This window comes from Artemia franciscana, chromosome 9 (assembly GCF_032884065.1).
Source record: "Artemia franciscana chromosome 9, ASM3288406v1, whole genome shotgun sequence".
Classification (NCBI taxonomy): domain Eukaryota; kingdom Metazoa; phylum Arthropoda; class Branchiopoda; order Anostraca; family Artemiidae; genus Artemia; species Artemia franciscana.
Window position 1 is genome coordinate 35,957,292 of NC_088871.1, and position 15,040 is coordinate 35,972,331.

Genomic DNA, 15,040 nt, shown 5'->3' on the forward strand with positions numbered 1-15,040 from the left:
GCTGTCCTCTCCCCCTCTATTTTCAAACTTTGTATATCATCTGTCCTTTCCTCTATCCCACCTACTTGCATCCTTAATTCTGTAAATATTTCTTATCTTGCCTATGCGGATGATATTCTTTTGATCAGTAGGACTTAAAAAGGGCTCTCTTTGTCTGTTTCAACAGTAGCATCTAAACTTAATGCGATTGGACTTTCTCTTAATCTTTCAAAGTGTGAATATCTTTCATTTAATAGCAATATCACTACTCCTCTAATCTGTGGATCTTTTTCTATCCCGTCGGTTTCTTCATTTCGGTGGCTGGGAATTAACGTTAGTAATACTCTAAAATCCTTACGGGCTCTCACTGTTGCTGATTGCAAGAAGAAAATCCAATTAAGTTACTTATAATTGTTGCTAACCGAGGTAGATACAATAGAAAGTCTCTTGCTAAATTATATTCGGTTTTTACAGATCATTCGGTTTTGTTTCTTTCTGGTATTTACCCTATTTTTCATAAAAAAGATATCAGTTCAATTCGTTCTTATTATTTCCGGTTTTCCCGTTTTCTATTGTATCTGCCTCCATTGTATAGGAATAGGAGCCTCATATCTATTTATAGTTTCCCGGATATTGGGTCGAAGCTCACAGAGCTTGCTGGCAAAATACCCCAGTCTACTTATAAGTATCTGCCCGCCCACGGAGGCCTTACTCGTTTGCTTTAGTTTCTTGTTTTTTCTGTTTTGTGTAGTGTTTGTTTTGTTTCTTTTATTGATACTCCGCTTTGATTTTTGTAGCGGGTCAAAAAATAAATTATTATTATTATTTGTTGTATTGTTGTTTGTTTTGGTTAACACTTTTGAAATTCACCTTATTCCTCTTTGGGTCATGCAGAATATGGCTATGAGAGTGTTGATTGGTGGCAGCTAGAGTGTATCAGTAAGGCACTGCTACCACGAACTTCATATGTTACATATATTATTAATACTTCATATATTGAACTTTGTAAACTCAATGATGCTTTATTTATGTATAATCAGTAATACAAATTATGGGCTCTGCTTTTCACATGTGTGTCATCTCTTCATCATTATGAAACTAGAAGTTCTCTTCTGATATATAGACTGTTGGCTATAGTGACTAGATCAGGAACTAACATTAGACATGTTGGGCCTCTAATTTGGGAAGTTTGCTGAATGAGTTAAAACGCGTTATGTTTTTGCTGTAATTCTGAAAATCGGTGTAATTAAAATCAAGTAGTTGCGGGCATCAATCCATGGTTTAACTGTAGAAAAAGCCAAGACAGATAGTCCGAGTGAGTGAGTGGTAAGTCTGGCATAAGCCCTTTTTAGGATTGTATAAAAATTATGTCATTTCAGTTGTTGATAGATAGGTCTATCATCCATCCGGCCATACATCATTGCTAGGGCAGAACTAAGGTAGATAGTCATAGAACTAAGGGATGAAAGTTCAGATTGATTTTGGGTTGACACGTGACGGACAATGTCCACTGGACTTGTAGGGAAAATGGGGCGCTGAATTTGCTTGAACTCACAGGCGAACAAGTGACCTAAGCCTAATAGGCTTCGCCACTTGTAGTCCAAAGGTGGAATACCGTGTCATAGGATTGGTGACAAAATGTCAAAGAGCAAGGAAATATTAAACCAAACCAGACTTACATTGCTAGGGCAGTGTAAAGTGCTGCACCAACCTTTTGCCATTTTTTCGAAAAAGTGTTGCAGAGGCACATTTTTATTTCGCTTCTTTACTATCAATTGAATACCATAGTTGACAACCTTAAAACCTTAGAGATGGGATGTTTTGAGAAATAATTTTTCTTCAAAAAAAACGAAAGAAAAAACGAGTTCCTAAACATAGTTTCAAAATAAATTGTATTATCCAATTAATGTTCTCAGTTTATAAATCGTTGCATATAAAACTTAATGTTTTATAACTTTGCCCCAACACATAAAAATTATCACAATCCACGTTGTTATTTCTAAAATACCAGCAAATCGCAGCATGTATAAGCTAAGAGTACATTGCTTGGTCACACAATGTAACATGTATTAATTGTTTCTTTTGTATTAAATGTGGAAAACAATCTGATTCTACATCTATTGCTGACCAATTATCACATAAAAACTTTACCATGAAGAAAATTTTATCTACCTTATAATGTATCAGAAATGAACAGAGCACCCTGTCCTTGATGAAAAACAAGTCTTATGATTTTTGCCTACAGGTCACTTTTTGTGATAAGGCAGAAATCCCCAAGCACTGATAAATTAAAGCCTGCTAGTGCCTGGGCCGTAAAGTTTAATAGTCTAAGATCTCTTGATTAGCATTTACTTAGCTGTATGGCACCCTACTACCAAATTTCAAGTTAACTTAGACACTTTAGTGTGAAAATTGCTGGGGCGACAGCTGGGGCTAGGAAATGGTGGATAACTCAGAAAATCCATGTGCTCTGTCTCCTTCATCACAAAAATGGTGAACACAAATGTTCGCCTCATTAACTTCAATCCAATCAGTCAAAAAAAAAATATGCTTACCAGTCTTACCACTAAAAATTTGGCAATTGGAGCTGATGTTGGAGGTCCAAGGGCTTACTTTGTACCTCGTATCATACAGATAAAGCACTCTTGTAGTGAAGAGAAAGGTGTCATATGCATATGCAATAAATATATTCATATGTGTTTTTTAAAGGTGATTCAGAAGGCAGTCGAGCATCTTCAAGGACCAGATCCTCATCAAGTAGCGGCCAAAGTCCTAATCTTGTAAAATCTCCAGCCTCAAGAGCTGGCTCTTCTCCAGCTAAAAGTCCAAGAAGTGATGCAGGGTCTAGAAATAGTGACAGAAGTGTAAGTTTTTCTTTTTAATGTTACATTGGATATTTTTTGGTTGATTTGAGGAGCTTATAGAAGCTGGCTAATTCCAGTCCAAGGTAAAACCAGCCAAAAGACAGTCTGAACTGGTGCCCCTAATTAAAAAATGGTCTATTTCCTTTTAATTTGTTTTGTAGCTGAAAAATTTCAAATTTAGCATGTAAATCAGTTTAGAATTACCTCTTCTCCTATGGAAGTGATATCGCCATGGAAGTGATGCTTTTTGCTTTGAGAGTATACCCCTTAATATGCTGGTATTTATTTGAAGTAGCTGGGAGACTATAGGGACTAAGAGAAGGATTTTGAAATAAGTTGAATTAAATTAAATATCCATTTTATTATTAGACTAGATCTTTACATGAAAGATTGGAAGCAGTGCAGAAATGCATTAACAATGCAGAAGCTGGGGTAAAGCAATTATAAGTTTGGTAGTTGTAAATATGAAAAGTAAGTGCTCTGTTTGCTTTTGCCGTACTATACATCCCCAATCCCTCTCATTAATTGAAATAAAAAAGGATAATGATAAATTTTGTATTGCACAAGTGTACTTAAATGTGTGTGTTTGTTTTTCTTTTCCCAGGCTTAATCACATACATGGATGCACTATTAAATTTGTGGAGAAAGAGAGGTGGGTATAACTAAACAGGTGAAGGACATGAAAGGGTTGGAAATTATGAGCAGTGGTGTCAAGATGAAATGAAAATAGAGCCTGGAATGTGAAGAGTTGATAGGGCTGTAGCTAACCTCAATTGGAATGTTGCAAGTTAAAGGTTCATGAAGGCTATTAGAAGCAGAAGAGAGGTGGACACACTGAATGTATTCTCTCTGGTCTGATATAAATCTTCTCTCAATTCTTCAAGGACTTTAACCTTCAGTTCAACCATTGTTTTTCAAAACTTTTCATGAAAATAGGATGTTCAAAATGCTCAAAATATGGTAATGCTAAGGTTTGACATCTTCCTGGCAACTTCAGTGAGGAATGAAAACAAAAGCCATACAAATTAATCACAGCATCATTTGTAGAAACTGCACATACATTATTGTAACGATTCTAAAAACATAAGTGAGGTCATGTTTTTTTTTAAAATCTGTGCTAATATGGTTATAAGAAAGTTGTATCAATGAGTTCTAACGCTGTTTCCAAACTTAAACTGACAGATTGTTGCAGTTATTTTCCATGCAACTTGACAACTCAACTGATACAGCTCAGTTAGTCACTTTTCTAAGAATTGTTTTGATGATTTCTCAGTAAAAGAGTATCCTGTAAAAAAAATTACCGCTTCAAGGGAGGCTGCAGGAAAGGACATATATTCTGTATTAAAAATGCTTACTGACTCTGAAATGATCCCAACACTGAAATTGATATATTTGGTAATCGATGGTGCTTCTGTAATGATAGTTGGCAAGAAGGGATTTATAACAGCAGTCCATATTCGGTAATTTTTATGTATAAGTAATGTAATGGAAACAGTCACTGAAGAAGTAACCGAAGTTATGGCTCTTGCCCTTTGGAGACGTTTATTAACTCCAGCTAAAGAGTTAGGATGCCAGTATGGTGATTTGTTGCATCATGCCTAAGATCGTTGGCTTAGCAAAGGCAGTGGAATGCTTCATTTAGTTACTTACTGTTTTGGGAGAGTTTTTAAATAACTTGGTGATTCATTCACGGAGCTGAAAAACCTGATTTGGCAGCAACATTCTGCTTTATTTGTAGACATAACCAAATGGTTATATTCCCCTACCCTGCAGCTCCAAGGCAAAGGTAAAAGTAATGGTAGAGCCATTTCAGACGTGGTCTCATTGAAAAAATTGGAACTTTGAGGAAAACAAATTTTTGTTCATGGTGGACACAAGCACCTTACCTGCTTGAAATGTACCCTTGACAAGCATGGGTTTTCACAGCCTCTTTACAAAAATGAAAGAGCATATCGAAATCCTTTGAGGCTTTATATGTTATGTGTTAAAATAATTATATATTTATATGTTCATATAAATCGGAAACGTATATTTAAAGTCAATAAAGCTGTGGATTTAAACAAAACGTATTTTATTTTCCTGCTTTTTTTGGGTAGCGCATAGTATGGTTTATGAATTGCAAGGCTCCTATGTCCTTTAAAAGTTCGGCAACAACTGCCTTAAGCATTATTGTAATATCTTTTCTTTTGAATAGATTGCAAGTCATTAAATATTAAATATATATTCAAACCCCCTTCCTGTTTTGTGTGAGATTCCTGAAGAACTCTTACTGCGATCAATCTATTTTTTGTTGCTGTTTGAGCTTAGAAATCAGCTCCCTCTTTGTTGGGAATTTGGAGATGAATTAAATTTCTTGAAATTTCCCGTAAAAACATCAAAGTCCTTTTGAAATCTTCACTTGAAGAAGAATGGTCGAGTCATAATTTTTTTAAGAATCGATCATTAAATCTTATTGAACTCTAAAGAATGGTCGAGTCTAAAATTTTTCAGCAGAATTTGGGTGAAGATTGTATACCAGTGGTAAATTGTACACCATTATGATCAACCAAGTCAGTCTTTTGGAGGGTCAGCAAAGATAAGATATAGCCATGTATTTGGATTCTTGTGGGTTCCAGTTGTTTATAAGATTGCACATAAATTTACGAAGAGACGGGCTTAAGTATACTTGGGGTGCATTGGCAAAATTAGAATTTTTTTTATTTCTTTTTGACAGGTATAACAAAAACATGTGTCAAACAACTTGAAAATTTACTAAGTGAGTGATTTGGTCGTAAGTATTTCTATCACAAACTTAAATCTGTTTTACACGAAAAGTGCGATATATTAAGTCGATATTTGCTATTTAAACACAACAAAATCAACACTGAAATGTAGTTTTTCAGTAAAATATTTTTTTCTATATTTTTCCAATTAGGGGAATGATAAGAATAATTTATCAGAGATTTACTTTTGATGCTTGTGTCAAATATTTAACCAACAGAGCTAAAGATGGGGCTGAAGTTTCATAAGGGTGTAAATGATTGTTAACATGGGGTAGGAGTTCCCCACATTTCTTGCTAAGAATATGGATTTTAGGTCTTAGTTTAAAGAGTGGGGAAAAAATCCCGATTTTTATAACATGGAAGTTTTTTCCTTGCATTCTAGTGATAGTAATTGAATTTAAATTTCACTTCATTTCAGAGCGTCACTAGTTTATTTGGTTATTCAAGGTTGATGCCTTCAGTGTTAAAAAAAAATTGGGAAGCATAAAACGACTAGCAAAACACCCATTTTGCAATATGTTGTGGTGAAGAGGATTTGAAATGATTGCTAGGGAGGTGGAGGAATTATGACCCAAATTGTTCTTTGATCCAGTTAAACTGAATGCCCGCTTTCGTATTGAACAAGGTGGGTTTTTATTAGACAAAGGGCATGTGAATCAACAATTTTAGGACCTTCGTACAGTCAGTAGTGCTTTGAGATACTTCGTATTGCTGGAGGATTACAGGTTTTTTCTTTCTTAATTTAAAAAGGGCGTTCTCTTTTGTTACTACATTGCTCCGACAGTTATGAGAAAATTTATCCCGAGAGACAAAATTCTGACATAAAAAAGACAAAGTAATCTGTAGCAACGGGCACATGCCTTTTTGTAGATTGATTAGCCGATCTAAATGATTTTGGCCTAAGAATAGACTTTTTAGAACAGTCAAAACAGCTACCACTTTAAAAATTTTGCTTAAAAATTTTGCTGGTGTATATGTTTTAAAATCCAGTCTTTTTAGCCAAAGGAACTACTTGTTGTTTTGACCTTTGGGGAAATCACCATTGAGCATTGGCTTAGACTGCGATTCTCTTGGACTGTGGGTTTTGGCAAAGTGGTTTCCAGGACCTGATCTGGATTCTAAACCAGTTACAGATCTGTTTTCAGGGAGTTTTTCAAGCCTTAAGATTATGGAGAAGGTGGAGAATTTTGAAATCACGTCCTAATAAACGTGTAGTTTAATAATTGTCTTAGTTGATGGTTAGTCACTTTTCCGAAGAGCTGAAAGTAGGAAATCGAAGGTATTTTCATTGACCGTAGTTTAGGCTATAATTTCATTCTTGAAATTTTCGTTGACGAATGAGAACTGGGTCGTGACTTATTGAGAAACCATTCGGATGTGCTTTATGCTTATGCCAGTGCAGCATTGGGCTATGCGGTCTGCATGAAAATTAAATCAAAGTTTAGAGCCGTGAAATGTTGGCTGTACAGAGAAATTACTTGGCCTGTGAGAAGCTTGTGATTTACACATTATTATAAACTGTATCCTCCCTCTTTTTTCTCTTAGAAAGGCTAAAATGAGCTTGGTTTGTGTTCTCGTTGCCTCAACATTGCAAAAATCTCAGATCTTACGTTCTGTTTGTACCCTGTATATGGATACAGTAAAAAATCGACATCTTGGGCTAAAGTGTATCACGTGTCGTATATTGAAAAACATGAACAAGTTGCATTTTTATGCCAATGTTTTTCAGTTTTTGAAAGGGAGCTTTCAAAGACGTCTTGTAACGAAAAGATTTCCTTTTACGTACTCCACTTGTAGACGTCCATGTTTAATACCCATTTTTATTTGTCTAAGAGAAAAATGAAACATTGATATTTTGTTTCTCTTATAGCCTGATTCTCGAACGAGTAGTCGTAGCTCCTCTCGAGATAGGGGTCAAAGGAGCAGAAGTGGGTCAAGAGAAAGTGTTGGCAGTCCTGCTTCAATAAGAAGTGGAACCCCAAAAAGTAGAAGTGGCACCCCCAAAAGTAGAAGTGTCACCCCAAGAAGTAGAAGTGGAACTCCAAGAAGTAGAAGTGGCACCCCAAAAAGTAGAAGCGGCACCCCAAAAAGTAGAAGCGGCACCCCAAGAAGTAGAAGTGGCACCCCAAAAAGTAGAAGTGCCTCTCCAATAGAAAGAGGCGAAAGTCCCTCGTCCTCCAGAAACGGGAGTCCAGAAAGAGAAAGTGAAAATAGAGAGAAAAGCAAATCTAGATCACCTGCATCTGTTAGAAGCAAAATTAGGTCAAGATCGCCTTCTCCAGGTTTGTCTCATCCTCAAATAAATTTACGAGCACAATCTTGCTTCCAGGTCAATTTTTATGGCACTTGGTATTAACCAAGTGACATATAGCAATCGCCAATTCTGTCGGTCTGTCTGTCGGTCCCGGTTTTGCTACTTTAGGCATTTCCAGGTAAGCTAGGACGATGTGAACGTGAGCTTAGCTTACCCGTTCGTAAGCTTACGAACGGGTGATCGGATCTCAATGAAATATGATATTTAGAAGGATATGGTGTCTTAGAGCTCTTATTTTAAATCCCAACCAGATCTGGTGACGTTGGGGGGCGGGGGAGTTGGGAGGGGGAAACCTAAAACTTGGAAAAACTTAGAGTGGAGGGATCGGGATAAAACTTGGTGGGAATATTAAGCACAAGTCCTAGATACTTGACCGACATAACCGGAACGGATCCGCTCTCTTTGGGGTAGTTGGGGGGGGGGGGTAATTCTGAAAAATTAGAAAAATGAGGTATTTTTAACTTACGAACGGGTGATCGGATCTCAATGAAATTTGATATTTAGAAAGATATCGTGTCTCAAAGCTCTTATTTTAAATCCCGACCGGATCTGGTGACATTGGGGGGGGAGTTGGGAGAGGGAAACCTAAAACTTGGAAAACACTTAGAGTGGAGGGATCGGGATGGAACTTGGTGGGAAAAATAAACACAAGTCCTAGATACATGATTGACATAAACGGAACAGATCCTCTCTCTTTGGGGTAGTTTTGGGGGGGTTATTTCTGAAAAATTAGAAAAAAATGAGGTATTTTTAACTTATGAACGGGTGATCAGATCTCAATGAAATTTGATGTTTAGAAGGATATCATGTCTTAGAGCTCTTATTTTAAATCCCGACCGGATCTGGTGACGGGGGCGGGGAGTTGGGAGGGGGAAACCTAAAACTTGGAAAACGCTTGGAACGGATCCGCTCTTTTTTTTTGGGGGGGGGGGTTAATTCTGAAAAATAAGAAAAAATGACGTATTTTTAACTTACGAAGGAGTGATCGGATCTTCATGAAACTTCATATTTAGAAGGACCTCGTAACTCAGATCTCTTATTTTAAATCTCAACCGGGTCAAGCATAATTGGGGGGGGGGCAGTTGGGGGGACCGAAAATCTTAGAAAATACTTAAAGCGGTGAGATCAGGACTGGATGGGAAGAATAGAAACCTGTCTAAGATACGTGACTGACATAACCGGACCGGATCTGCTTTCTTTGGTAGAATGGGGGGGGGTAATTTTGAAAATTGAGGTATTTGTAACTTACGAAAGAGTGGCCAGATCTTAATGAGATTTGATATTTAGAAGGATCTTGTGCTTTAAGGTTCTAATTTTAAATTCCTACCAGATCCTGTGACATTGGGGGGAGTTGGAGGGGGAAACCGGAATTCTTGGAAAACGTGTAAATTGGGGTATTTTTATCTTACGAATAGATGATCGGATCTTAATGAAATTTGATTTTTAGAAGGAATTCATGTCTCAGAGCTCTTATTTCAAATCCCAACCAAATCTTTTGACATTGGGGGGGGGGGAGTTGGAGGGGGAAATCTTGGAAAAACACTTGGAGTGGAGGAATCGGGATGAAGCTTGGTGGATAGAATAAACAAATGTCCTTGATACGTGATTGACAGAATCGTACTGGATTCGCTCTCTTTGGGGGAGTTGGGGGGAGGGGTTCAGTGATTTGGCGAGTTTGGTGCTTCTTGAGGTGCTAGGACGATTAAAATTGGTAGGCGTGTCAGGGAGCTGCACAATTTGACTTGATAAAGTCGTTTTCTCATATTCGACCATCTGGGGCTAAAGGGAGAGGAAAATTGGAAAAACTTAGGTATTTATAACTAACGAGTGGGTGATCGGATCTTAATGAATTTTGATGATTAGAAGGACATCGTGACTCAGAGCTCTTATTTTAATCCTGACCGGCATTAAGCCTCTTTTTTTCCTTTTTAAATCAATCTATTGATTCATAGAATCTTGTTAGAGCTCGTACCATATGATCGCTTGGCTCTTAGTTCTTCTCGCCTCGTCACAAGTGCCATATGAGCTCTTAGCTCTTGTTAGTTTTAAAGAAAAAGGTCGTATAATTAATTGCAAAAATTGAGCCTTGTCAAAAAGATTCTGTTTAATACTTCCCTCAAAAACTGTAAACATTTAAACTTAAGAGCAGAAATAGATTAAAAGTGGACGAAAGCAAGCTTTAGGAGGCAAAAAATGGCTAGGTATTCTTTCGTTAAAACTCGTTCATGGCCAGATTTTACGTAGTCAAAAATTATCTAATTCATTGAACTAAAAGAGGCACTTTTCTTTTCTTCAGGCCTAACGAGATAGAACTTTAAAGCTTCAAAAGTTACCAGTTATAACATGCTGCATTTATTGAGCCTACGAGGACACATACCCATAATCTATTCCAAAGAATTTTCTCTAATTCTATCCCAAGAATTAAACCGTCTCTCCTTAAACCCAAAGCATTGTCAAATGAACATTTCAAATTTGTAGTCAAAATTGATAATCAATTTTTAAAGAAGAAAATATCTAATTGAATCACTTTTAATTTAATGAGAAAATAAAAATCATAATTATGAGAATGTTTAGATTTCACAAAATCTCGGCAAAAATTAATCATGTATTTAGTTTACTTGGAATATTTTATTCTATATCCTAACAGTTTTGTTCCTAGGATCAATAGTACTGGCTTGCTAAATCAATAATTTGTCAGTAGGCTATAGTGCCCTATTTATAGCCCGGGACATTTCAGAAAAAATTATCCGCCAAATTATAATTTTTCTAGACCAGTAGATAAAAATTTACGTAGTGTGGCCTCAATACTGTACTTCCTGGAAAACCATTTGAGTGAAGAGGTAGCCTTTTAAATATTATGCATTTCGTTCTAGGGTGTTATGTCTTTTAACATCATTTTTTAGCGTAAAATAGGTTCTTAATATTCTAAATTGATAACTAAATACTTTTCAATGCGCAACGCTTATATTTAAGTAGTAGTAGTAGAACAATTTTATTAGAAAAAAAACATTTCTTAATCAATAGCACAACATAAGCGAAGCTTGCGAGGCTGTGCTAAATTCAAAGAAAAAAAAGAGACAACATGGAGAATAAGAAGTTATGGAGAATGAGACCATATACCGAGATCAACAAAAAACAAAAAAACATAAACAATACACTCCCTTGCGTGACCCCAAGACAACAGCAAAAAAAAAAAAAAAATACATAAATATTACAAATGAATAAGCTATGTAAATTTATATTAGTTAATCAGTTTCAAAAGCATACCTACCGAGCAACTCCACACGTAAATCAGACTTAAACTGGTCAAGGCTACCTATTTCCTTGATATCTATACTCAGTTTATTCCAAAGTTTTGAAGCTCTGTAAATAAGTGAAAAAGAAGACCTACTTGAAACTAATCGAGGAACCTCAGTATTACCTCGTATCCGAGTATTGTGGTGGTGAACATCAGACCTCTCACAAAATATTCCTGTAAAACAATCGGGAAGGCTACCTCTGTAATACCTATATATAAAAATCAACGTATAAAAATCACGTAATCCAGCTGCAGGCATTATATTTAAATCACTATACATAGACCTCAAAGACTCCTGATTCCCAACACCACAAAAAACTCGGACAGCATTATTCTGGATCACACGGATAGGATGAACTATCGAAGGGAAAGTACCAAGCCAAATCGACGAGCAATGCAAAATGTACGGGTGAATCAGGGAAAAATATAACAATCGTAGAACATTTGGGGGGAAAATATGTTTTAATTTGCGCATCATACCTAAGTTACGTGACAATATTTTCGAAACTGACTTCACATGATCTTTAAATGATAGGGTTTCATCAACATTGACTCCGAGGTATTTGGTGAATCTTATTCGTTTAATAATTCCCCGCTCCGAAATTATTTCCGTAAACCAAGGGTAAAAATTCGGAGATCGAGAGAAAATAACAAAATTTGACTTATCTATATTCAGGTCAAGGTGGTTTATTTTAAGCCATGCACATATCCTGCTCATTGCTGCATTTATCGTTGACATGAGCAGTTCTTCTGTAGGGGCAACACACACCAAGGTTCTATCATCAGCAAATAAGGGCATAGTAAGCTGGGTCTTACTCGTACCATTGTCAACAAAGTCGTCAATTCTGGGCAGAGCTTTCACAACATGCGGTAGATCATTAATAAAAATTAAAAACAGAGTCGGACGCTCCCAATTAACAACATTTTTACTAGACAAAAATCCTTGTAAATTGACATACTGCTGTCTATTTTGAAGGTAACTCCACAGCAAACTCAATGTAGCACCCCTTAATCCATAAAATTCACATTTTTTTTAATAATATTCGATGGTCAACAGTGTCAAACGCCTTAATTAAGTCCAAAAAAACACCAGCTACCCTAAGCTTTTTATCAAGAGCATCATTAATTATAGTAGTAATAAATGAAATCGCCATTTCTGTTGTTCTGCCCTTCCTGAAACCAAATTGATTGGTATGTAGAAGTTTATGACGCTCCAAATGCTCATAAATTCTAATATTAATACATTTTTCTAAAACCCGTGAAACAACAGGTAATAATGAAATTGGTCTATAATTCCCCAGATCATTCTTATTACCATCCTTAAACACAGGAGTTATTCTTGCAATTTTAAGACAATTGGGGAACTTCCCTTGCTTAAAGCAAGCATTAATAAGGGACGTTAATATATGTGAAATGCTTGGAAACACGGCTTTTAAAACAAGAAGGTTAATGGAATCACTCCCAGCCGAAGAACTTTTCATCTCAAAGATAATTTTACGAACTTCATCATGAGTGACAGGTCTCAGATACATTGATACATCGACAGAAGTACCCATAAAAGTCTCAAGCGGAGGATCATTATCAGAAGCTACTGTAGCACGAGAAAATCGAGCCCCAACAGTTGCAAAATGTTCCGAAAGGGCATTACAGATTACAGCAGGCTCATTCGATTTTAACCCATCACTTGTAGTAACTTCGTCAGGCAGAATCGGATCTGTTGAAGATATAACACTTTTAATAATTTTCCAAGTTTTAGCTGGGTTACCACTAGCATCTTTAAATTTACGCTCAAATTATTTTTTCTTCGCGTTTCTCAAAAGCTTATTAAGAGCATTTCTATAATTTTTATAAATTCTTGTGCAAACTGGATCATTTTCATTCCTTATTGAATCCCTATATAACTGGTCTTTCTTATTTATGCACCGCAGAAGACTAGGTGACACCCACGGCTTTTTGGGCATCTTTTTCCTTGACCTTGTCCGATTCACTACACAAGTTTTACTCAAAATAGAGATCAATGTATCATAAAATCTTTGAAAACTTATATTTATATCATCTAGATTTTCAACTTTATTATTCCAATCAACATTAGAAATCTCTTGTTTAAACTTTTCTAAGTTACCCTGGTTGAGCACAGGTAACATACTCATTTTCAGTCTAGAACCTTGCAGCCTCGGAAAACAAACTTTAAAACTTGCCGAAATCCCAAAATGGTCAGAAACATCAGTAACAATAACCCCAGGATCTGAAAATTTAGAATTAGAAAGAATATTATCAAGTAGCTTTGCCGTTAAAGTGGTAACACGCGTACAAATATTGATAGTGGGAAATAAACTATATGACATAGCTGTGGCAAAGCTGTAGAAAATCTATAGGAGTATTCGAATTCATATCATTAAGGTCAATATTAAAGTCCCCAAGCATGAAGAATGGGTGCGAACCAGTAGGTAGTTTATCCAACTGTTCTTCCAAAATATCAAAAAAGGCCGGTATAGACCCAGATGGTGGTCTATATAGTACAACAACATAAACATCTTTTGGCTTAAGCCTGAGCTGAAGGATAAGTGGCTCAAATAACATCTCGTGAAACAGCACTAGATCACTTCTTACCAAAACCTCGATATCGCTCCGTATATAAGCTCCAATACCTCCATGTTGACGAAATTGACGATTTCTATGATAAAATGTATACCCTGGAATATCCAAGAGAGCAGAGTTATGCTCATTTAGCCATGTTTCTGTGAGACCAATAACCTGAAAAATGGAAAGTTCACATATCTCGCTTATAAAATTAAAAGATGAGTTCAAACCCTGGCAGTTAAGATGGAAAACTCTGAGATCTTCAGAATCACCACCACCATTCACGGACCTCAAACCATCCTTAAATAAGTACTTTGAATTACAAGAAACATATTGACCAGCATTCCCAATATCATAATTCCGGTGGAGCTGCTCCGTAAACATACTACCAAAATCCACAAATGAAGCTTCCAAAATTTTAAGACGGCTGTTGCCCGGGGTGCCACAATCATCATCAACCATATTTATACAGTTTTACAACAAAGTAATTTGGCCTCATGTCCACAACAAAACAAAAAAGAAAAGAAAAACAACTAAACAAGAACAAAATAGAATATAAGAAACAACAAAAGAATGACACTTTCCATCTTAGAAAAAAACAAACACAAAAAGAAACAGGCCGTATTTCGTTAACCCGTAACGAATCCATGTACAAGTTACCAAATACAACGGCTACTAATTCCTACAATCACACAACCATAATTATTGCGACAAAATAGTAAGTTTTATTTTTTTTATTAAATTTTGTTATTATTTTTTTAATTATTCTTTTCAATAACAAGTAAACACTCACTAATTCTAACAACTGCAAAAAAGAAAAATTAAAAAAAATTAAGAATCCAACAAACTCTTAGCATTGTACCAAGGCACTTTAATAACACGGTTGTCCTTTTTAACAGAGATGCTGGGTGGTAGGGTAGGAGGTACCCAGCTTTCCACACCTTTATCCGCCAAACGCTTACGTAACCCAAGTAATTCTTTCCGCAAAACCCGCACACGCGGTGAGACATCATCACTAATAAAAACAGACTTATAAACACCGAACTCTTTCCCTTTTAATTTTTTCGCATTACTTAGAATCAAAAAACGTGCCTGGACACTGTCCACCCTAATTTTAACAAAATTCTTGGAACAGTGAACCACAGTGAATGGTGGCAACTTGTCAGGTGGGAGTGACAAACCAGCTACAATCACCTCAGAAACCCGAGATGCAGCCTCATTCAAGGGTACATCATTAAGGCCC

At 36.3% G+C, this 15,040-nt stretch overlaps 1 protein-coding gene across 1 annotated transcript in view; it reads left to right on the forward strand.

Moving 5' to 3' along the window:
- LOC136031349 (another transcription unit protein-like) overlaps nucleotides 1-15,040 on the forward strand; it is a 58,666-nt gene that overhangs the window by 11,537 nt on the left and 32,089 nt on the right. The window contains exons 2-3 of the mRNA XM_065710843.1: nucleotides 2,689-2,843; nucleotides 7,476-7,887. Of these exons, the coding sequence (XP_065566915.1) occupies nucleotides 2,689-2,843; nucleotides 7,476-7,887 (567 nt within the window). The remainder of the gene's footprint in view (nucleotides 1-2,688; nucleotides 2,844-7,475; nucleotides 7,888-15,040) is intronic.